The 15,509-nt window shown below is 46.2% G+C and overlaps 1 protein-coding gene across 6 annotated transcripts in view; it reads right to left on the bottom strand.

Annotated features, from left to right (window-relative positions):
- POU2F3 (POU class 2 homeobox 3) overlaps positions 1 to 15,509 on the bottom strand; it is an 85,477-nt gene that overhangs the window by 48,496 nt on the left and 21,472 nt on the right. For 4 of the 6 annotated variants that reach the window (XM_010356986.2, XM_030917202.1, XM_030917204.1 and 1 more), the window contains one exon: positions 5,841 to 5,875. The exons of 1 other annotated variant lie outside the window; for it this stretch is intronic. In XM_010356986.2, coding sequence (XP_010355288.1) covers positions 5,841 to 5,875 — 35 coding nt within the window. Of the gene's footprint in view, positions 1 to 5,840; positions 5,876 to 13,979; positions 14,027 to 15,509 lie in introns of all 6 variants that reach the window. One more of the 6 variants, XM_010356989.2, reaches the window with a different exon arrangement.

The raw sequence follows: 15,509 nt of genomic DNA, 5'->3' as shown, positions 1-15,509 counted from the left end.
CTGTCTCCTGGGCTCCAGATCCAAATTTCTTGCCATGCACTGGGAGCCCAGAGCTCATTCTCTGCCCTTCCTTCTCCTCCCATCATCTGGATAAGTTTGTTCCACCTCCTGTCTTCTTGATGATGAGCTGTGGTCCTACCAAGGTTCAGCATCCCAAGCTAGAATTCTCAGCCACGTTTAACTCATCCCTCTTCTTTGCTGTCCATGCCCAATCTGTCACCAAAATCTTCCTGATCTTATCTCAGAATTATCTCTTAAAGCTGGGTCTCTCCATGCCTACTGAAATTGTAATAATAATAGCAAATATACAGTGTATATGTTAAAGATACTTGTCTAAGAAGTATATACACATCATTTGACCCTCACAATAACCCTGTGAGACAGATATCACTATCCTCCCCACTTTACAGATGAGGGCATTGAGGCACATGGAGACTGGGTAACTTGCTCAAGGTCACATGGTCAGGTAGTGCTGGAGCCAGGATTCACAGCCAGGGAGCCAGGCTCTATGTTTGTGTACATAACTTTCTTTCTTTCTTTTTTTTTTTTTTTTGAGACGGAGTCTCACTCTTTCACCCAGGCTGGAGTGCAGTGGCCGGATCTCAGTTCACTGCAAGCTCCACCTCCCGGGTTTATGCCATTCTCCTGCCTCAGCCTCTCGAGTAACTGGGACTACAGGTGCCCGCCACCTCGCCCAGCTAGTTTTTTGTATTTTTTAGTAGAGATGGGGTTTCACCATGTTAGCCAGGATAGTCTCGATCTCCTGACCTCGTGATCTGCCCGTCTCGGCCTCCCAAAGTGCCACATAACTTCCTTCCTTCCTTCCTTCCTTCCTTTTTTCTTTCTTTCTTTCTTTCTTTCTTTCTTTCTTTCTTTCTTTCTTTCTTTCTTTCTTTCTTTCTTTCTTTCTTTCTTTCTTTCTTTCTTTCTTTCCTTCCTTTCTTTCTTTTCTTTCTTTTCTTTCCTTCCTTCCTTTCTTCCTTCCTTCCTTCCTTCCTTCCTTCCTTCCTTCCTTCCTTCCTTCCTTCCTTCCTTTCCTTCCTTCCTTTTCTTTTCTTTTCTTTCTTCTCTCTCTCTCTCTCATTTTTCTGAGATAGAGTCTCACTCTGTCATCCAGGCAGAGTGGCACGATCTCAATTCACTACAACCTCCACCTCCCAGGTTCAAGCAGTTCTCCCTGCCTCAGCCTCCCAAGTAGCTGGGATTACAGGCACCTGCCACCACGCCCAGCTAATTTTTGTATTTTTAGTAGAGATGGGGTTTCGCCCTGTTGGCCAGGCTGGTCTTAAACTCCTGACCTCAGGTGATCCACCCGCCTAGGCCTCCCTAAGTGCTGGGATTACAGGTGTGAGCCACTGCGCCTGGCCTGTGTGCGTAACTTTCTTGCTCTGTCTGTGTCTTTCGCATTTCTGGCTACAGCAGCATTCCACTCGGCCTCTCTTGCATCAGTTTGTCACTCATCCTCCCTTCCCTTCTCACCCACACTCCCCTCCAATGCTCTTCTAGTAAATGAAACTAGTCATGCTTGAGAACACCTAGTAGCTCATTACTGCCCATAGAACAAGCCCCAGACTTCTTTGCTAGGCATTTGACATCTTCATAGCTTGGCCTAACCCACCAAGGGAGACAATTCACTATCCCCTAGGCCTGGAATATTCTTGCCAACCCTCTCTGCTAGTCAAAGACCTACTCTTCCCTCACCACCCACTTCAGACACCATCTCTTCTGTAATATCCTTCGGTAGAGCTTAGCATTCTCATGTCTCTCACAGAACACATCTTTGCAATTTATATTCTTACAATGGACACCTCTCTATCCAGCGCTTAAGAATGGCTGCATATTCAAAGGTTGAATGGACGGTCCCAGATCCAGCCTACTGGGTCCTTCTGTTTCAGCCTCTAGATTTCAAATGATTCTTTTCACTGGCTCACATACAGTCATAAAGGCTGGAAAAAGTCCACGTGACATATTTCCCCTCACTCTCTACAGCTCAAAGGTGACTTTCTTCCTCATTTCTCTTCAATGGAAAAATAAAATAAAATGAAAGTCAGGTGGAAGAGTCCAACTAATCAGCCAAAATATGGCAAGAGATAAGTAATGACACCGTAACATGCAGACTGTCTGGGGCCTCAGACAGCATCTCAGCCAAGCCTCTCCATTTTATTCATCAGGAAACAGAACCCCAGAAAGAAGAGGTTTGTATAAGGTAGCAACTAGTGAGGGACAGACAGCACTGGAACTCAGGACTTCTGAGTCCCTATCCAGGGCCTTAGCCTGTTGCTTCTCAAGTCTATCTCATCTGTCCTGGGGATGGAGGGTTGGCCTTGTTTCTGGGTCCCTTGACCTTCCCACATGTATCCCCCAAACAGACTCAGTCTGCCTTCCTGGGACCAGGAAGTTAACAGGCTCAGTGTGGAAACTTCCCGATGAGCCATGAGCGTTCCTTGCTCATGCAACTTCAGGACTGTGGTTTACCCAGAATCTGGCCATACCAACTGGCCTGGGGCCTTGCAACAGGAGTTTCACCCAGGGCAGTGGCTCTTTCTCTGCTCTCCTGTGTCTGCCAACCCCTTGTCTGTGTCAGATGCAGAGGCTGCTCCTACACAACCATTCATTCTTCCCCTCCCTACTCCCTCTACCTCCCAGGTTAGTCATGGTGAGGTCACACTCAACGTCTGGCTCCCAGGCCTCTCCCCAGGGATGATGTGCGGATGCAGGGAGCAGGGCAGGTGCAGCAAGGCCTCATGGGAAAAACGGGCTCTGGAGTCAAAGAGATATGGGTTCAAATCCTGGCTCAGCCAGTCAACCAACTGTGTGACCTTCATCAGGTTATTTAATCTTACAAATCCTTCTCTGAAAAAGACGGGGCTGCCTGGGAGGCAGTTTTCTCACTTGTGAAATGAGGATTGTATCACCCACCTCACTGGTTTAGAGTGAGAATTAAAGGAGATTCAGTGCCAGGAGCGTCTTGCCCCGAGCCTGGCGGTCAGCAGGTTTTAGTTTGCTTCTCTTGCTGTGAAGTGTGAGGGTGTGACCCTCAAGCGGGGGCCTGGGAAGTCCTGGGTGCCCAACCACTGGCCTGCAGGTGAGTTGGTGTGAGTGTGAGCAGAGGAGAGCTCCAGCCTGAGTGTGTAAATGAACGTGACCAGGCAGAGTGTGTCTTCCTCCAAAATTCCCTCCACCCTCTTTAAAGGAAAGATCTGTCATGTCTGTTCTTGTCAGTGATGAGAATCCAAACCCCTCCCAGAAGAGGGAGGGAACAACCCACCCCACAAGGCTCATCCAAGGGAAACAAACTCCAGCAAGGCCCACTCCCAGCAGCAGCCACCTGGTGGGGAAACCACACCCCAAAGATGTTCCAAGGGTCAGGGGCCTCCCAGGGTCAGAGGGGCTGCCCTCATCCTTCTCTCCAGCACAAGTGTGTCTCAAGCTTCCGACAAATCACATGGGCAGCTAAGCCCATGGGGCCTGTGAAGCTGGCCACCTCCCAGCAAGGCTGGCCTTGCCGTGTCTTGATATGGAAGAGGCTCCTCCCCATGCATCTTGTCCAAGGGGCTGGGGCCAGGAGAGGTGGGCCCTGGGCTGGGGAATCTTGAGTCCTCAGGGCAGAAAGCACAGGGCCCGGGCCACATCCCAATCTGTTTAGGATCAGGATCACAGAATCCATCAGGATGACAGAATCCTTGGGAATTTCCTCCATTTTCCTGCCCTTGAAGCAAACCTGACCAAACTATCTCTGAGATAAGAACCTGTCTCACATTTAAAGACCTTGAGTGAGATGCTGACTCTACAGTCTCCCTCCCTTGGTAGTTTTTAATAAACTGCATTGGCTGGAAGTCCTTCCTCTCTGTAGCTAACTTAGATCTCTCTTTAATTGAAGCCTATCTCTGTTTTAGGTCTCAGGTGTAAAGGGAGGGTAGCTGGCTTTCATTTGTTAGCAAACTCCCCAGCCTTCCTGATGAATAAAACTGCAGAATTTGCTTGCCTAAAAGGTGCTGGCTCAGGACTCAACATTATTCTTCTCTCTGACTGCGAAGAATGCACCCAGAAATAACAGCCTTTTAGGAAATGTTAATACTGACTTCAGGCCAGGCACTGTGGCTCACACCTGTAATCCCAGCAGTTTGGCGGGCTGAGGAGAGAGGATTGCTTGAGCCCAGGAGTTCAAGACCAGCCTGGGCAAGGTGACAAAACCCCATCTCTACAAAACACACAGAAAATTAGCCAAGCATGGTGGTGCATGCTGTGATCTCAGCTACTTGGGAGGTTGAGGTGGGAGGATTGGTTGAGCCCCAGAGGTCAAGGTTGCAGTGAGCTGTGACTGTACCACTGCACCCCAGCCTGGGCAACAGAGTGATAGCCTGTCTTAAAAACAAAACAGTGACTTCAAATCACTCTGTAGATAAAGGAGGAGAAGAACCTATGTCTGCATTTGATCTCCAGCCCCCATCCTAGACTTCCATCTAAATCTGGACTCAGGATATCAGAATCTAGGGGAGGATTCCTAGTGATTATCCAATGCACCCCTTCCCCTTCCTTCTTGCCATCTCCCTTTCTATGTCACTATTCTCTGACTAAAAATTCGTACTCATCCTTCAGAGACAGACTCAGATATCACCTCCTCCATGAAGCCTGCTCTGAGCTCCTGGGAAGAATTAACTGTTCCTATTTCTATTTGATTTTATGCTTTTTCCATACCTCTAGTAAAACATAAATGAGGTTGTATTGTAATTATCCACTTAAGAGTCAGTCTCTCCCTCTCCCTCTCCCTCTCTCTAAAGACATTCCACCCTGTCCTTATACTAGACTTTGAGCTCCTTCAAGGCAGAGATCATGCCCTAATTTTGTGTTCCCATACCTGGCATAGTGCAAGTACTCCCCCATTGCCAAATTTATGGAATGAATTAATTTTTCAGTTGAGAAAACTCAGACCAAAAATATTAAATAACTTGATCAAGGTTATACACCTAGTTAGTGGCAGAAATGGAACAAAAACCCAGGCTTTCTAACTTTGTGTTTAATTCTCACACCCCTCCCTCACTCTAGGACTTCCCATTACTGCTCCCTGCCTGGCTCCAGCTTAGCCTTTCTCCTCCAAACAAACTCTCCCACTCCCACCATCTGCTTCTGACATCACACCCTGTCCAAACCTCCTACCCCGCCATCTTCCCATCAGCCTCCAACCTCAAGGGTAAGTCCTCTCCCTCAGCTTCCCCCTTCTCTTTACACATGTACATCCATCTGTCCTGCGATCTTTCCAATACCACCTTCTTCTGCCCAAAGCCCTTCCTAACTAAGTCTAACCTCATTCGACTTGGTTTTCTTGCAAGGCACCAGGCGCATGTCTATGTTGCCCCGAGCCTGGTTACCTGCTCTTTTTTGAGCTATTTCTGCCTGTCTGTTTCCTGTTATGTTCTCTAGCTTCTTACTTTAAATCAGGAATTCTCTGTGGCAATCCAGGCACCTCATCCTTTGTGGCTCCATAAATTCCTCTGTACACAGTCAATTCATGCAAACCCTCACCCAAGAGGCAACTTGGGCTACGCATTGACAGGAAAAGAGTTGTTGTCTTAGATTTCTGGACCACGTCTGGCATAAAGTTTACCCTAAACAGGTGCTCCATTTGTTAGCCCTTTTTTGAGAGGATACTGAAGAGACCCCAACACTGGCTCATGGGTTGGGGTGGGAGGTTGGGCTCAGCGTCCTTTGATCCTGAAAGCTTGGTGTTTATGAATAAACACCCCCAAACTGTACTTAATCTTGTCTTCCTCCATACCAGATAGTATAGGTGATGCCCAAAATTGATAGTATAAATGTTTCTTTCTGACCCAAGTTCTTACCTGCCTGTTGAAATCTAGGCCATTTCGATCATTTCCTAGAAAAGATAAAAATATATGCATATTAGTTGGTAGCAGGTTTCAAAGAGGCTGAAGGTTAGAAAAAAACTAGGATGTTGAGACGCGCATGGCTCTATTTAGAAAAAGAGCACCTGCTTCTCTTGTGGCTGGGATCCTCCTCCTCGACCTGTTTCCTGGAAACGTCTTTGGAAAGTCTCCTCCAGGGTGATGATAGCCGGGTAAAGGGTCACCTTGGAGGAGAGGCTGACTTGTCTGAGGTTGCACAGCAAATCAGAGTCTGTGGGGAGGACAGCTGGCCATGCCAACCAGAGAGCTCACTCCACCGCATGCTTCTATGCCCGGGCTTCCCCCTCAGATGGAAGCTGCTACATCCCTCCAGGGACCAAGGGACCAAGAAGAGACCAGCATGGATCCCAAAGGACTCCCTAGGACAGAAGTCATGCCACTAGCCCAGCCCTTCAGGAGAGATAACACCTAAAGTATGTCAGCTAGACAGCTGTCTTTCTTGTTTTTTCACACCCTCAACTTTTACCATAAATGTTGGGTTGAAAAAGTAAATATGTGCTTAATAGAAATGTCTTTCGGTGGCTGGGCACAGTGGCTCACGCCTGTAATCCCAGCACTTTGGGAGGCCAAGGCAGGAGGATCACTTGAGCTCAGGAGTTCAAGCCAGCCTGGGCAACACAGTGAGACTCCATTGCTACTAAACAGACAAAAAAAATTAGCCAGGCATAATGGCACATGCCTGTAGGCAGGAGGATCGCTTCAGCCCAGGAGGTAGAGGCTGCAGCGAGCCCTGATCGTGCCACTGCACCCCAGCTTGGGTAATAGAATGAGACCCTGTCTCAAAAAATAAATAAATGCATAAATAAAAAGAGGAAGAAAAGCAAAGATTTTGGTTCAGAAAAAGTCTAAAGTAGTGGAAAAATCACCCTACCAAGAGGAAGTCATAATTAGTATTTTTGTATATTTTATGATCTTTTTTATAATTATTTCTCTTCATGGATATATACCACTCTGTATAGACTTTTATCCTACTTTTTCCAGTGAGCACCATAAATATTTCTCCTGTGCTATTAAGGAACATCATAAATGCTTCTATGCTTATAAATATCATTTTTAACGGTTACATAATATTACATTAAATGGATATACCATGATTTGTTTAAACATATACCTATTATTAGCAGAATTGTTTTCACTCTTTGCTAAAATAAAACTTCCTATTCACATAGCTCTCCAGGACCGGAGCTGCTGTCCAACCTTCCTTTGGGCCTCCTGTATTACTGGTTCTATAACAGCAAGCAAAATAGTCATTTATTAAATACAGTACACTCAGAGCCCAGCACTGTGCAGCACATGCATATATATATATATAAATATGCATATATACAATATGCATATATATAATATGCAGAATGTGTGTGTGTATATATATATATAATGCGCTCAAAATACATTGGTTGAGCAAATGAGTAAACAAATTCAAAACTCTCAAGATAGCTTTGGAATAAAGTCCAGATGCCTTGGCACAACGTGGAATTCCCCATATGTCCTATCTCCTGCCTACCTTTTCTGCTCTTATGCCACTGACAATCCTATCTTACTTTTTCTCCCAGGTACCCTGAGCTCCAGCCACACAAAGTACCACTTGCATCCTAACAAACCACGCGCTCACGTTACCGTGCCTCTGTGCACTGCTCCCTTCCTTGCATGGAGTTAGTCCCTCTCCCCTCTGGAATCTGGGAGGCCTTTCTACTGGTTGCGTGACACTCATTGTGTTACTCCCTCTTAGTATATTTCCTTCTCCTGCTAGTCTATGAATTCCTTGAGAGCTGGACAGTGACACCCATTTTTTTTTTTTTTTTTTTTTTGTCGTCAGTGGCCACAAAATGACCACAGTTCCTAACCTGGATCAGAGGCTCAAGAAACACCTGCGAGATGAATGAATAGGGTCTAAGAGAATTCCCTGGAGCTTTAACCCCTTTTCCTCAGCTGTGTCCTAAACAACCATGGGCAAATGCAACCCTTTCCTGTGTGGTCATGAAGTCATGACGCATCTCTGAGAGCAGGTGGGCTGGCAAGGTGGGAGCAGAAGATGAACAGCGATGGGGTCCCGAGAAAGAGGAAGAGGTGAGATGCAAAATGATCTCTGAGCAAAGCCTGGTTTTGAGATCAGCTATGATGATATATAAGATCTGCTAGGGGAGCTGGGAGCAGTGGCTCAAGCCTTTAATCCCACGTGAGTGGATCATTTGAGGTCAGGAGTTTGAGACCAGCCTAGCCAATATGGTGAAACCCCGCTAAAATACTAAAAATACAAAAATTAGCCAGGCGTGGTGGTGGGCACCTGTAGTCCCAGCTACTCGGGAGGGTGAGGCAGGAGAATCGCTTGAACCCTGGAGGCGGATGTTACAGTGAGCTGAGATCGCATGACTGCACTCCAGTCTGGGTGACAGAGTGAAACTGTCTAAAAGAAAAAAGAAAAAAAAGGATCTGCTAAGGGAGCTAAAGATGGGAAGGACCCACAGCCACAATAGTTGTGTTGAAAGGGGTAGATGAAGGTAAAATTGCTTTTATCTTAAAAAAAAAAAAATCCCTTTGTGACATTGTGATGTTGTGACATTGGGTTAATAAGGAGTAATGTTCAAAAACTTGACAAAAGAACACATTCATTAATTCAACAAATATTTACTAAGCACAGTCTATGTGCAAGGCACTGTTCCAGGCACCGGGAATACAGTCTTGGAGAAGATGGAAGTCACTGGCCTCATGGAGTTTCTTTTCTAGTTGAGAAGACATAAAAAAGAACTAAGCAAACAAAAATGCACTGTGCTTTCATCTACAGATAATTACTGTGGAGAAGAAGAGGGCACTGTAAGGCTGTAGAGAGTATCTGAGGCTGATCAGAAACAGGATGACTTGGGAGGGCCACTCAAAGGAGGTGACATTTTCTCTGAACAAAGTGAGGACCTAGTCTTTTGAAGGCCTGAGGAAAGATCATTTCAGATGGAAAGACTGGGTCCTGAGGCAAGGACAGGCTTGCATGCCAAGGGATAGTAATGAGGTCAGTATGGCTGGAGGGAAGAGTAGTGATGGAGAGTTGCCATGGGATCTGCTGGTCGGGTCGTGATGAAGACTGCAATTTTCAATCCAAGGAACATGGGTCAATCTGAGGGTTCCAAGCAGAGGAGTAACATGATTTGACTTAGGTCTTTACACCTACAAGGGTAAGAGAGGAGGAAGGGAGACCAACTGGGAGGCTGCCGCAATGGCCCAAGTGGGAGGGCAGTGGGCTGGACAGGATGGTGGCAGTGGACACAGTGAGCAGGGCCAGGATGTACTTAAGTGGACAGCAGACAGGGCTGGCTGATGCGGGGATGTGGAGGTCAGGGGAAAGAAAGGAATCAAGGGTGATTCCTAGGGTTTGGGTTTCCTCGATGAAGGTGTGGTGGTGCCACTCACTGTGATGGGGTGACTTGGGGAAGAACTCAAGAGTTATGCTTGGGACATGCAAGGTTTGAGATGCCAATTAGATGTCTCAGAAGAGGTGGGGAAATGAGTTTGACTCAGGAGAAGTGTTCGGTCAGGAGGTATCAATTGGGTAGCCCTCAGCTAATGGGTGGTAGCTAAAGCCACAGCACCCAGTGAGGTCACAAAGGAACTGAGCCCAGATGAGGAATAAAAAAGGGTCAAGGGTGGATGATGAGCAGACACCAGCAAAAGAGACTGAGAAACAGTAGGAAGTCAAATGGAAGAAAGACAGGGCAAGGAGAGGGGTTTGGAGAGGGGTTTTCAAGAAAGGAGACAATATGCATTTGAATGAGACCTAGAAAGTAAGAAAAATAGCATTATATAACAGTTTGACTTGGAGAGGGTCATCAGGTTTGTGGACAATTAAAAAATGTCTTCACTTTTGATTTCTGTAAATGCTATTATGATGTTGTTTGTGAGACCCACAACACGAAAAAGTTGTCTAAGCACAATTCAGAGATTAATTTGAAAACTGACCAACACAAATCAACCATTTCTGTTGCCTGGAAGTTTTGCCGTGGCCCCCTTCTCAAGAGGCATCTCATTCTGAGGATGCACCTGCTCCACTTGGAGCCTGATGATGGAGTTTCCCCTTCTCATCAAATTCATTCTTACCCGCAGGGGTATCTCACATTTTCCTTGTTCCCAGGCACACTGAAGGGCAGGATTAGAGTGCAGGGGCCAGCCAGAGCCTCCCAGGAGACTGGCCCCTAGTGCTCCAGGAGGGCCGAGAGTAGCACATGGCTCAGCCTTTGGCACTCAGGTAAGGCACTTCTTGGGAGACATGGCCTTCCTCATGTCTCCGAGCCCATGTGTCTGGGCAGAGACATAGGGACATAGTCTAATGGAAGCATTAGGTTCATATCTGGTGATACTGTTGCTTCTCCCTCCAGATCTGGCTGAAGAGGAATCACCACAGCCCTCATTTTACTGCCATGCTTGTTCCTGCTTTCCTTCCGTGGTCACTGGACTTGTTCCATGGAGCAGCTCTCCCCACCCAGACTATAGGAAGGCCTGGAAGGTGGTACCTGGGAACTGCAGACTGTGATTTAGCTCACGGGGCTCTGCTGTGGCCCCAGTGCTCCAGATTAAGGCAATTGGCCAGTCATTCCTAGAATGCTTAAATTTATTCATCTTTGAAACAGTACTGAAGGTACTCCTCTTTCCCAGAGAAAGGAAGAGATGCAATGATTATATTGTGTTAAATATTGGTCCCCGATCACCAGAAACTTTTCTACTCCTGTAAGATGCTGTGTGAAGGAGCAGCAGGGTATACTTAGAAAGAGTCCTGGACTGGAAGTCAGAAGACTGGGGTTCGAGCCTGAGCTCCATCACCACCAAGCTATGTGAATTGGGTCAAAGCAGGGACTTCCTGATGCCTCAGTGGTAAAACAAGGTCATGATTCTTGTTTCATTCCCTTCCCAGGAATACAGTGAGAATTGAGTGAGATAAGCTGATGGCTAGGCTTTTCAACTGCAGAGCTGGGTTCCAGACACCCTAGACTACTCCCCCAAAAAGCGGAGCCTGATCTTGTGTTAGGGACTTTGCATGTGCTGTTCCCTCTGAAAGGCCCTTCTCTCCTCCTCTTCTACCTAGAAAATACTTACCCTTCAAGACCCAACTTAAATGTCATTCTCCAAGAAGCTTATCCAAAGGAAAACAAAGGATTTCTTCCTCTGTGTTTCTGTATCATTCATTCATTCATTGACAGGGTCTCACTCTGTTTTCCAGGATGGAGTGCAGTGGTACGATCTCAGCTTACTGCAACCTCTGCCTCCTGGGCACAAGCAATACTCCTACCTCAGCCTCCAGAGTAGCTGGGACTACAGGCATGTGCCACCATGCTCAGATAATTTTTTAATTTTCTTTTTTGTGGATATGAGGTCTTATTATGTTACCCAGGCTGGTCTTGAACTCTGGGCCTCAAGCCTCAGCCTCCCAAAGTTCTGAGATGAAAGGCATGAGCCACTGCACCCAGCTCTTATCCCTATAGCACATACCATTTTTTTTTTTTTTTTTGAGACAGAGTCTCGCTCTGTCGCCCAGGCTGAAGTGCAGTGGCCAGATCTCAGCTCACTGCAAGCTCTGCCTCCTGGGTTTACGCCATTCTCCTGCCTCAGCCTCCCGAGTAGCTGGGACTACAGGCGCCCGCCACCTCACCCGGCTAGTTTTTTGTATTTTTTAGTAGAGACGGGGTTTCACCGTGTTAGCCAGGATGGTCTCGATCTCCTGACCTTGTGATCCACCCGTCTCGGCCTCCCAAAGTGCTGGGATTACAGGCTTGAGCCACCGCGCCCAGCCTACTATGTTTTCTAGTCAGTGGTTTATGTGTCTGTTTCCCTCATGAGATTGTGAGCTCCCAGAGGCCAGGGTTGTTATATCTTGTTCATCTTTGTGGCCCAAGTGTCTAAAACAGTGTCTGACACATAGTAGGTACTGAAGGATCATACATTTAACAGATCCAAATCACTGAGAAACTGTGACATAAACTAACCTCCTATTCAGACCTAACAAATCACAGGCATCCCCATCCACAGAAACCTGAACACGTTCTATTTCCAAGCCCTGGCTCCGTCTTTGGAAGATGGCTGCCACTGCAGAAAAACCAGAACAGAACAGAACACATATATGGCCAGCAGCATTATTTTCAGAGTCCAACACCGAAGTGTAAACTTGGAGGGGAAAACACCTTCCTAAGGCCACACATAGCCTCAGAGAACCTGAACCAGGACAACAGCTCAGATTTCTCAACTACCAAACTCACACAGTTTTTCCAATAAATCCAATGCATTGAGTGACATAGAAAAAAATTGAGTATGGTTTTAGACCTTAATCAACAGCTTAGGCTAATAAAGAGGATAGATGCATATCAAATCTGGAAGCGATTCAAAGCAGAGAGCAGAAAGCAATACATAAAAGTAGACCACAGAATCAGGATTAGAAAATATTTGGTAGGCTCTAACAGGAGACCCAAACCAACAAGATAAAATGTAACAGGAATAAATACAAAGTTCCATATTTAGGCTAAAAAAATCAACTATATAAAATCAAAGATAGGGGAGGTGGAACTGTATGTTTAGAAATGGTTAAGTTGGTAGGCTAGGCGCGGTGGCTCATGCCTGTAATCCCAGCACTTTGGGAGGCCAAGGAGGGTGGATCACAAGGTCAGAAGTTTGAGACCAGCCTGACCAACATGGTGAAACCCTGTCTCTACTAAAAATACAAAAATTAGCCGGGCATGGTGGCGCATGCCTGTAATCTTAGCTACTCAGGAAGCTGAGGCAGGAGAATCACTTGAACCTAGGAGGCAGAGGTTGCAGTGAACCAAGATTGTGCCATTGCACTCTAGCCTGTGCAACAGAGCAAGACTCCATCTCAAAAAAAAAACAAAAAAAGAAAAGAAATGGTGAAGATGGTAAATTTTATGTTACGCATTTTTTACCATGATAGGAAAATATAAAAAGTAAAACAAAAGTTTTATTAGGGAATTCTATTTTGACAAATAATGTAAACTGGAAATCCACTTTTCTACTTCATATTGGATAGTCAGCTAACGTAGTCCAATTGCACAAAGATATGCCCCACTTTTAAGACCATCTGCTACAACGTGGAACCTGATAAAGACTGCTTTCAGCAATACCAACAACCAACCTCAAACTGGAACCAAGAATAGAAATAATCATAGCTGATACATAAGGCGATTAAAAATTTGTGTGCATATTTTAAGATACTTTACCATCAAAATTGCCGTGAGAATTAAATGAGGGATTCATTTTGTTTTGTGTGATAATGATATTGTGCTTAAGAAGGAAAATGTCTTCATGTTTTAGAGATGCATATTCCCATATTTAGAACTGAAATGTTATAATGTCTATAATTTAAAGGAAAATATTCCAGTAACGAGAATGGCAAGAATTTGATGGTTGCTGAGAAGGGGCGATGAGTGCATGGGGTTCATTGTATTAGTCTCTCCTTTTGTGTTTGTTTGAAAATGTCCAGAATAAAAAGATACTGAAAATAAATGTATAAATAAAATACTTCAGAAAAACAGCAGAAGCAAATATGGTAAGATGTTCATTATTAAATCCAGATGATGGGTATGTGGCTGCTCATTAAAGTTTCTTTTCCTTTTTCTGTATGTCTGAAATTTTTCAAAATAAAAGTTGAAAAGGTTCATTGAGGGAACATTTGAAAACACCTGGCCCTGTGCCTGGTGCAGTCAGTGCTGAAATAAATGTCAGTGGACTTTTCCTTCCTCCCCATATACTGGCCTGGAAGTGAAGCCGGCTTAGCCCGCAGCTCCAAAGAGCAGAACAATGGTAGAAGCTGTGGGGAAGCAGGCCTCCTCTCAGCATAAGGAAGAACTTTGTAAAAAGTGTACCTGTCTTACAGTGAAACCTGCAGCGTCACAGAGCTCCCCATCCTCAGGAATATTCGAGCGGAGGCTGCTTATTTCAGGGCTGTTACAGAAGTGATGTTTGAATTGATGAGGCAATTTGATAGCATCAAAGGGGATCTCAAGTGACCTCCCAAATTCCCTCCATCTGTTAAAGTCTTAGGATTCAATGCATTTGATTGAAACGTACCAGGGCTTTTTCTTCCCCTCCCAGAATCTTGTCACTGTCTACAGCATCTGCAAAGAGAGGCACAGGGAAGACCAGAGAACTCTCTTCACCATTTCCCTGGGTCCTGTTGGTTCTGCATACAAATAAAAGATTAAGTACACAGAAGGGAGGGGTGGGGCAGAAAAGGGTTCACAAAGGAAGTGGCAGAATTCCCTATCTGGAGGTCTTGGGAGCAAATAGATGAGATCTGTGCCAAGCAGGAAGGGCCAACAGCTGGGATGTCTCCAGGCCTCTTTTGGTTCTCATGGACCCCTGGGAATCTCTGGGCCAGGAGGCCTCAATGGCAAGAAAGTGGGAGAGGGCATATACCTAGGCACCCTGGCTCATAAGGCTAGGAGGGACCGCAGGAGACCACCCAGGCTTTGGGGAAGATGTGGTTTTATTATTCACCTTATTTTACAGGTGAGGAAACTGAGCCTAGCCTGAACAAGGGTAAGTGCTTGCACAAAGTGAAAGAGCTTTTAAAGCATGCGGGTATGTGGGGAATGATCCTCAGGGGGAGGCAAAACAAAATAAAACAAAACAAAACGCATGTCTCCAACCCCAATGCACTGTGTTCTTCCATTCTTGGAATCTTTTCTCTTTTTTGAGACAGTGTCTCACTCTGTCATCCAGGCTGGAGTGCAATGGTGTGATCATGGCTCACTGCAGCCTTGACCTCCCGGGCTCAAGCGATCCTCCCACCTCAGCCTTCCCAGTAGCTAGGACCACAGGTGTGCCACCACAACTGGCTAACTTTAAAAAAAAAACTGTAAAGATAGGGTCTCACTATGTTGTCCAGGCTAACCTGGAACTCCTGAGCTCAAGCAATCCTCTTACCTCAGCCTCCCAAAGTGCTGGGATTACAGGCATGAGTCACCGTGCAAGGTTCTGGCATCAGTTAAACTCAGAGAATGTCTGAGGACTCATCGAAGACCCAACTTAACCCCCCAACACCAGCATATCCCTGCTCCACACAGTGCCCAGGACTGTGCATCTGTACCACACAGTTCGCAGTGAGAAGCCAAGCTGCAGGTGGAGGGATTTGGGTTAAATATGAGAACATTTAGGTCCACAGAATTTGAATTAAGTGATCAAGAGGGTAAAAGGCACACTAAAATTCTGGGGAGCCCCAGGATTCCAATACAATCTCCTTAGGCCAAGATGGCCATAATACCCAATGAAGTCCTGCAGAGAAAGTCCAAGGATCCTAATGGAGGAGGTGCCCAAATGTCAAAAGCAGACTCCGCCTCCACCTCTCCTCCCTTTGGCATCCGTGGACACCGTGGACGCCGATCAACAGTGACCTGAGCTCCCTGGCCGAGCCCCTAACACCAGGAGCTGGGCATGGGGCCCCTAGGAGGGCCCTGCTTTCCCACCGCTGAGCCAACAGCCAACAGCCCAGCCTAGAAGGCTGATTTGCATAGCTTTGGCAGCCCTGGGATGTGAGTTTGCCTGGGGAGCAATTCTCTGGGTGAGAGAGGTGGAAGCCCGAGAACTGTTCAAGCAGGA

Source organism: Rhinopithecus roxellana, chromosome 15 (genome assembly GCF_007565055.1).
Source record: "Rhinopithecus roxellana isolate Shanxi Qingling chromosome 15, ASM756505v1, whole genome shotgun sequence".
In the NCBI taxonomy this organism is placed as follows: Eukaryota; Metazoa; Chordata; class Mammalia; order Primates; family Cercopithecidae; genus Rhinopithecus; species Rhinopithecus roxellana.
The sequence above is the reverse complement of the archived record's forward strand: the minus strand, read 5'-3'. Positions and strand labels throughout refer to the sequence as shown.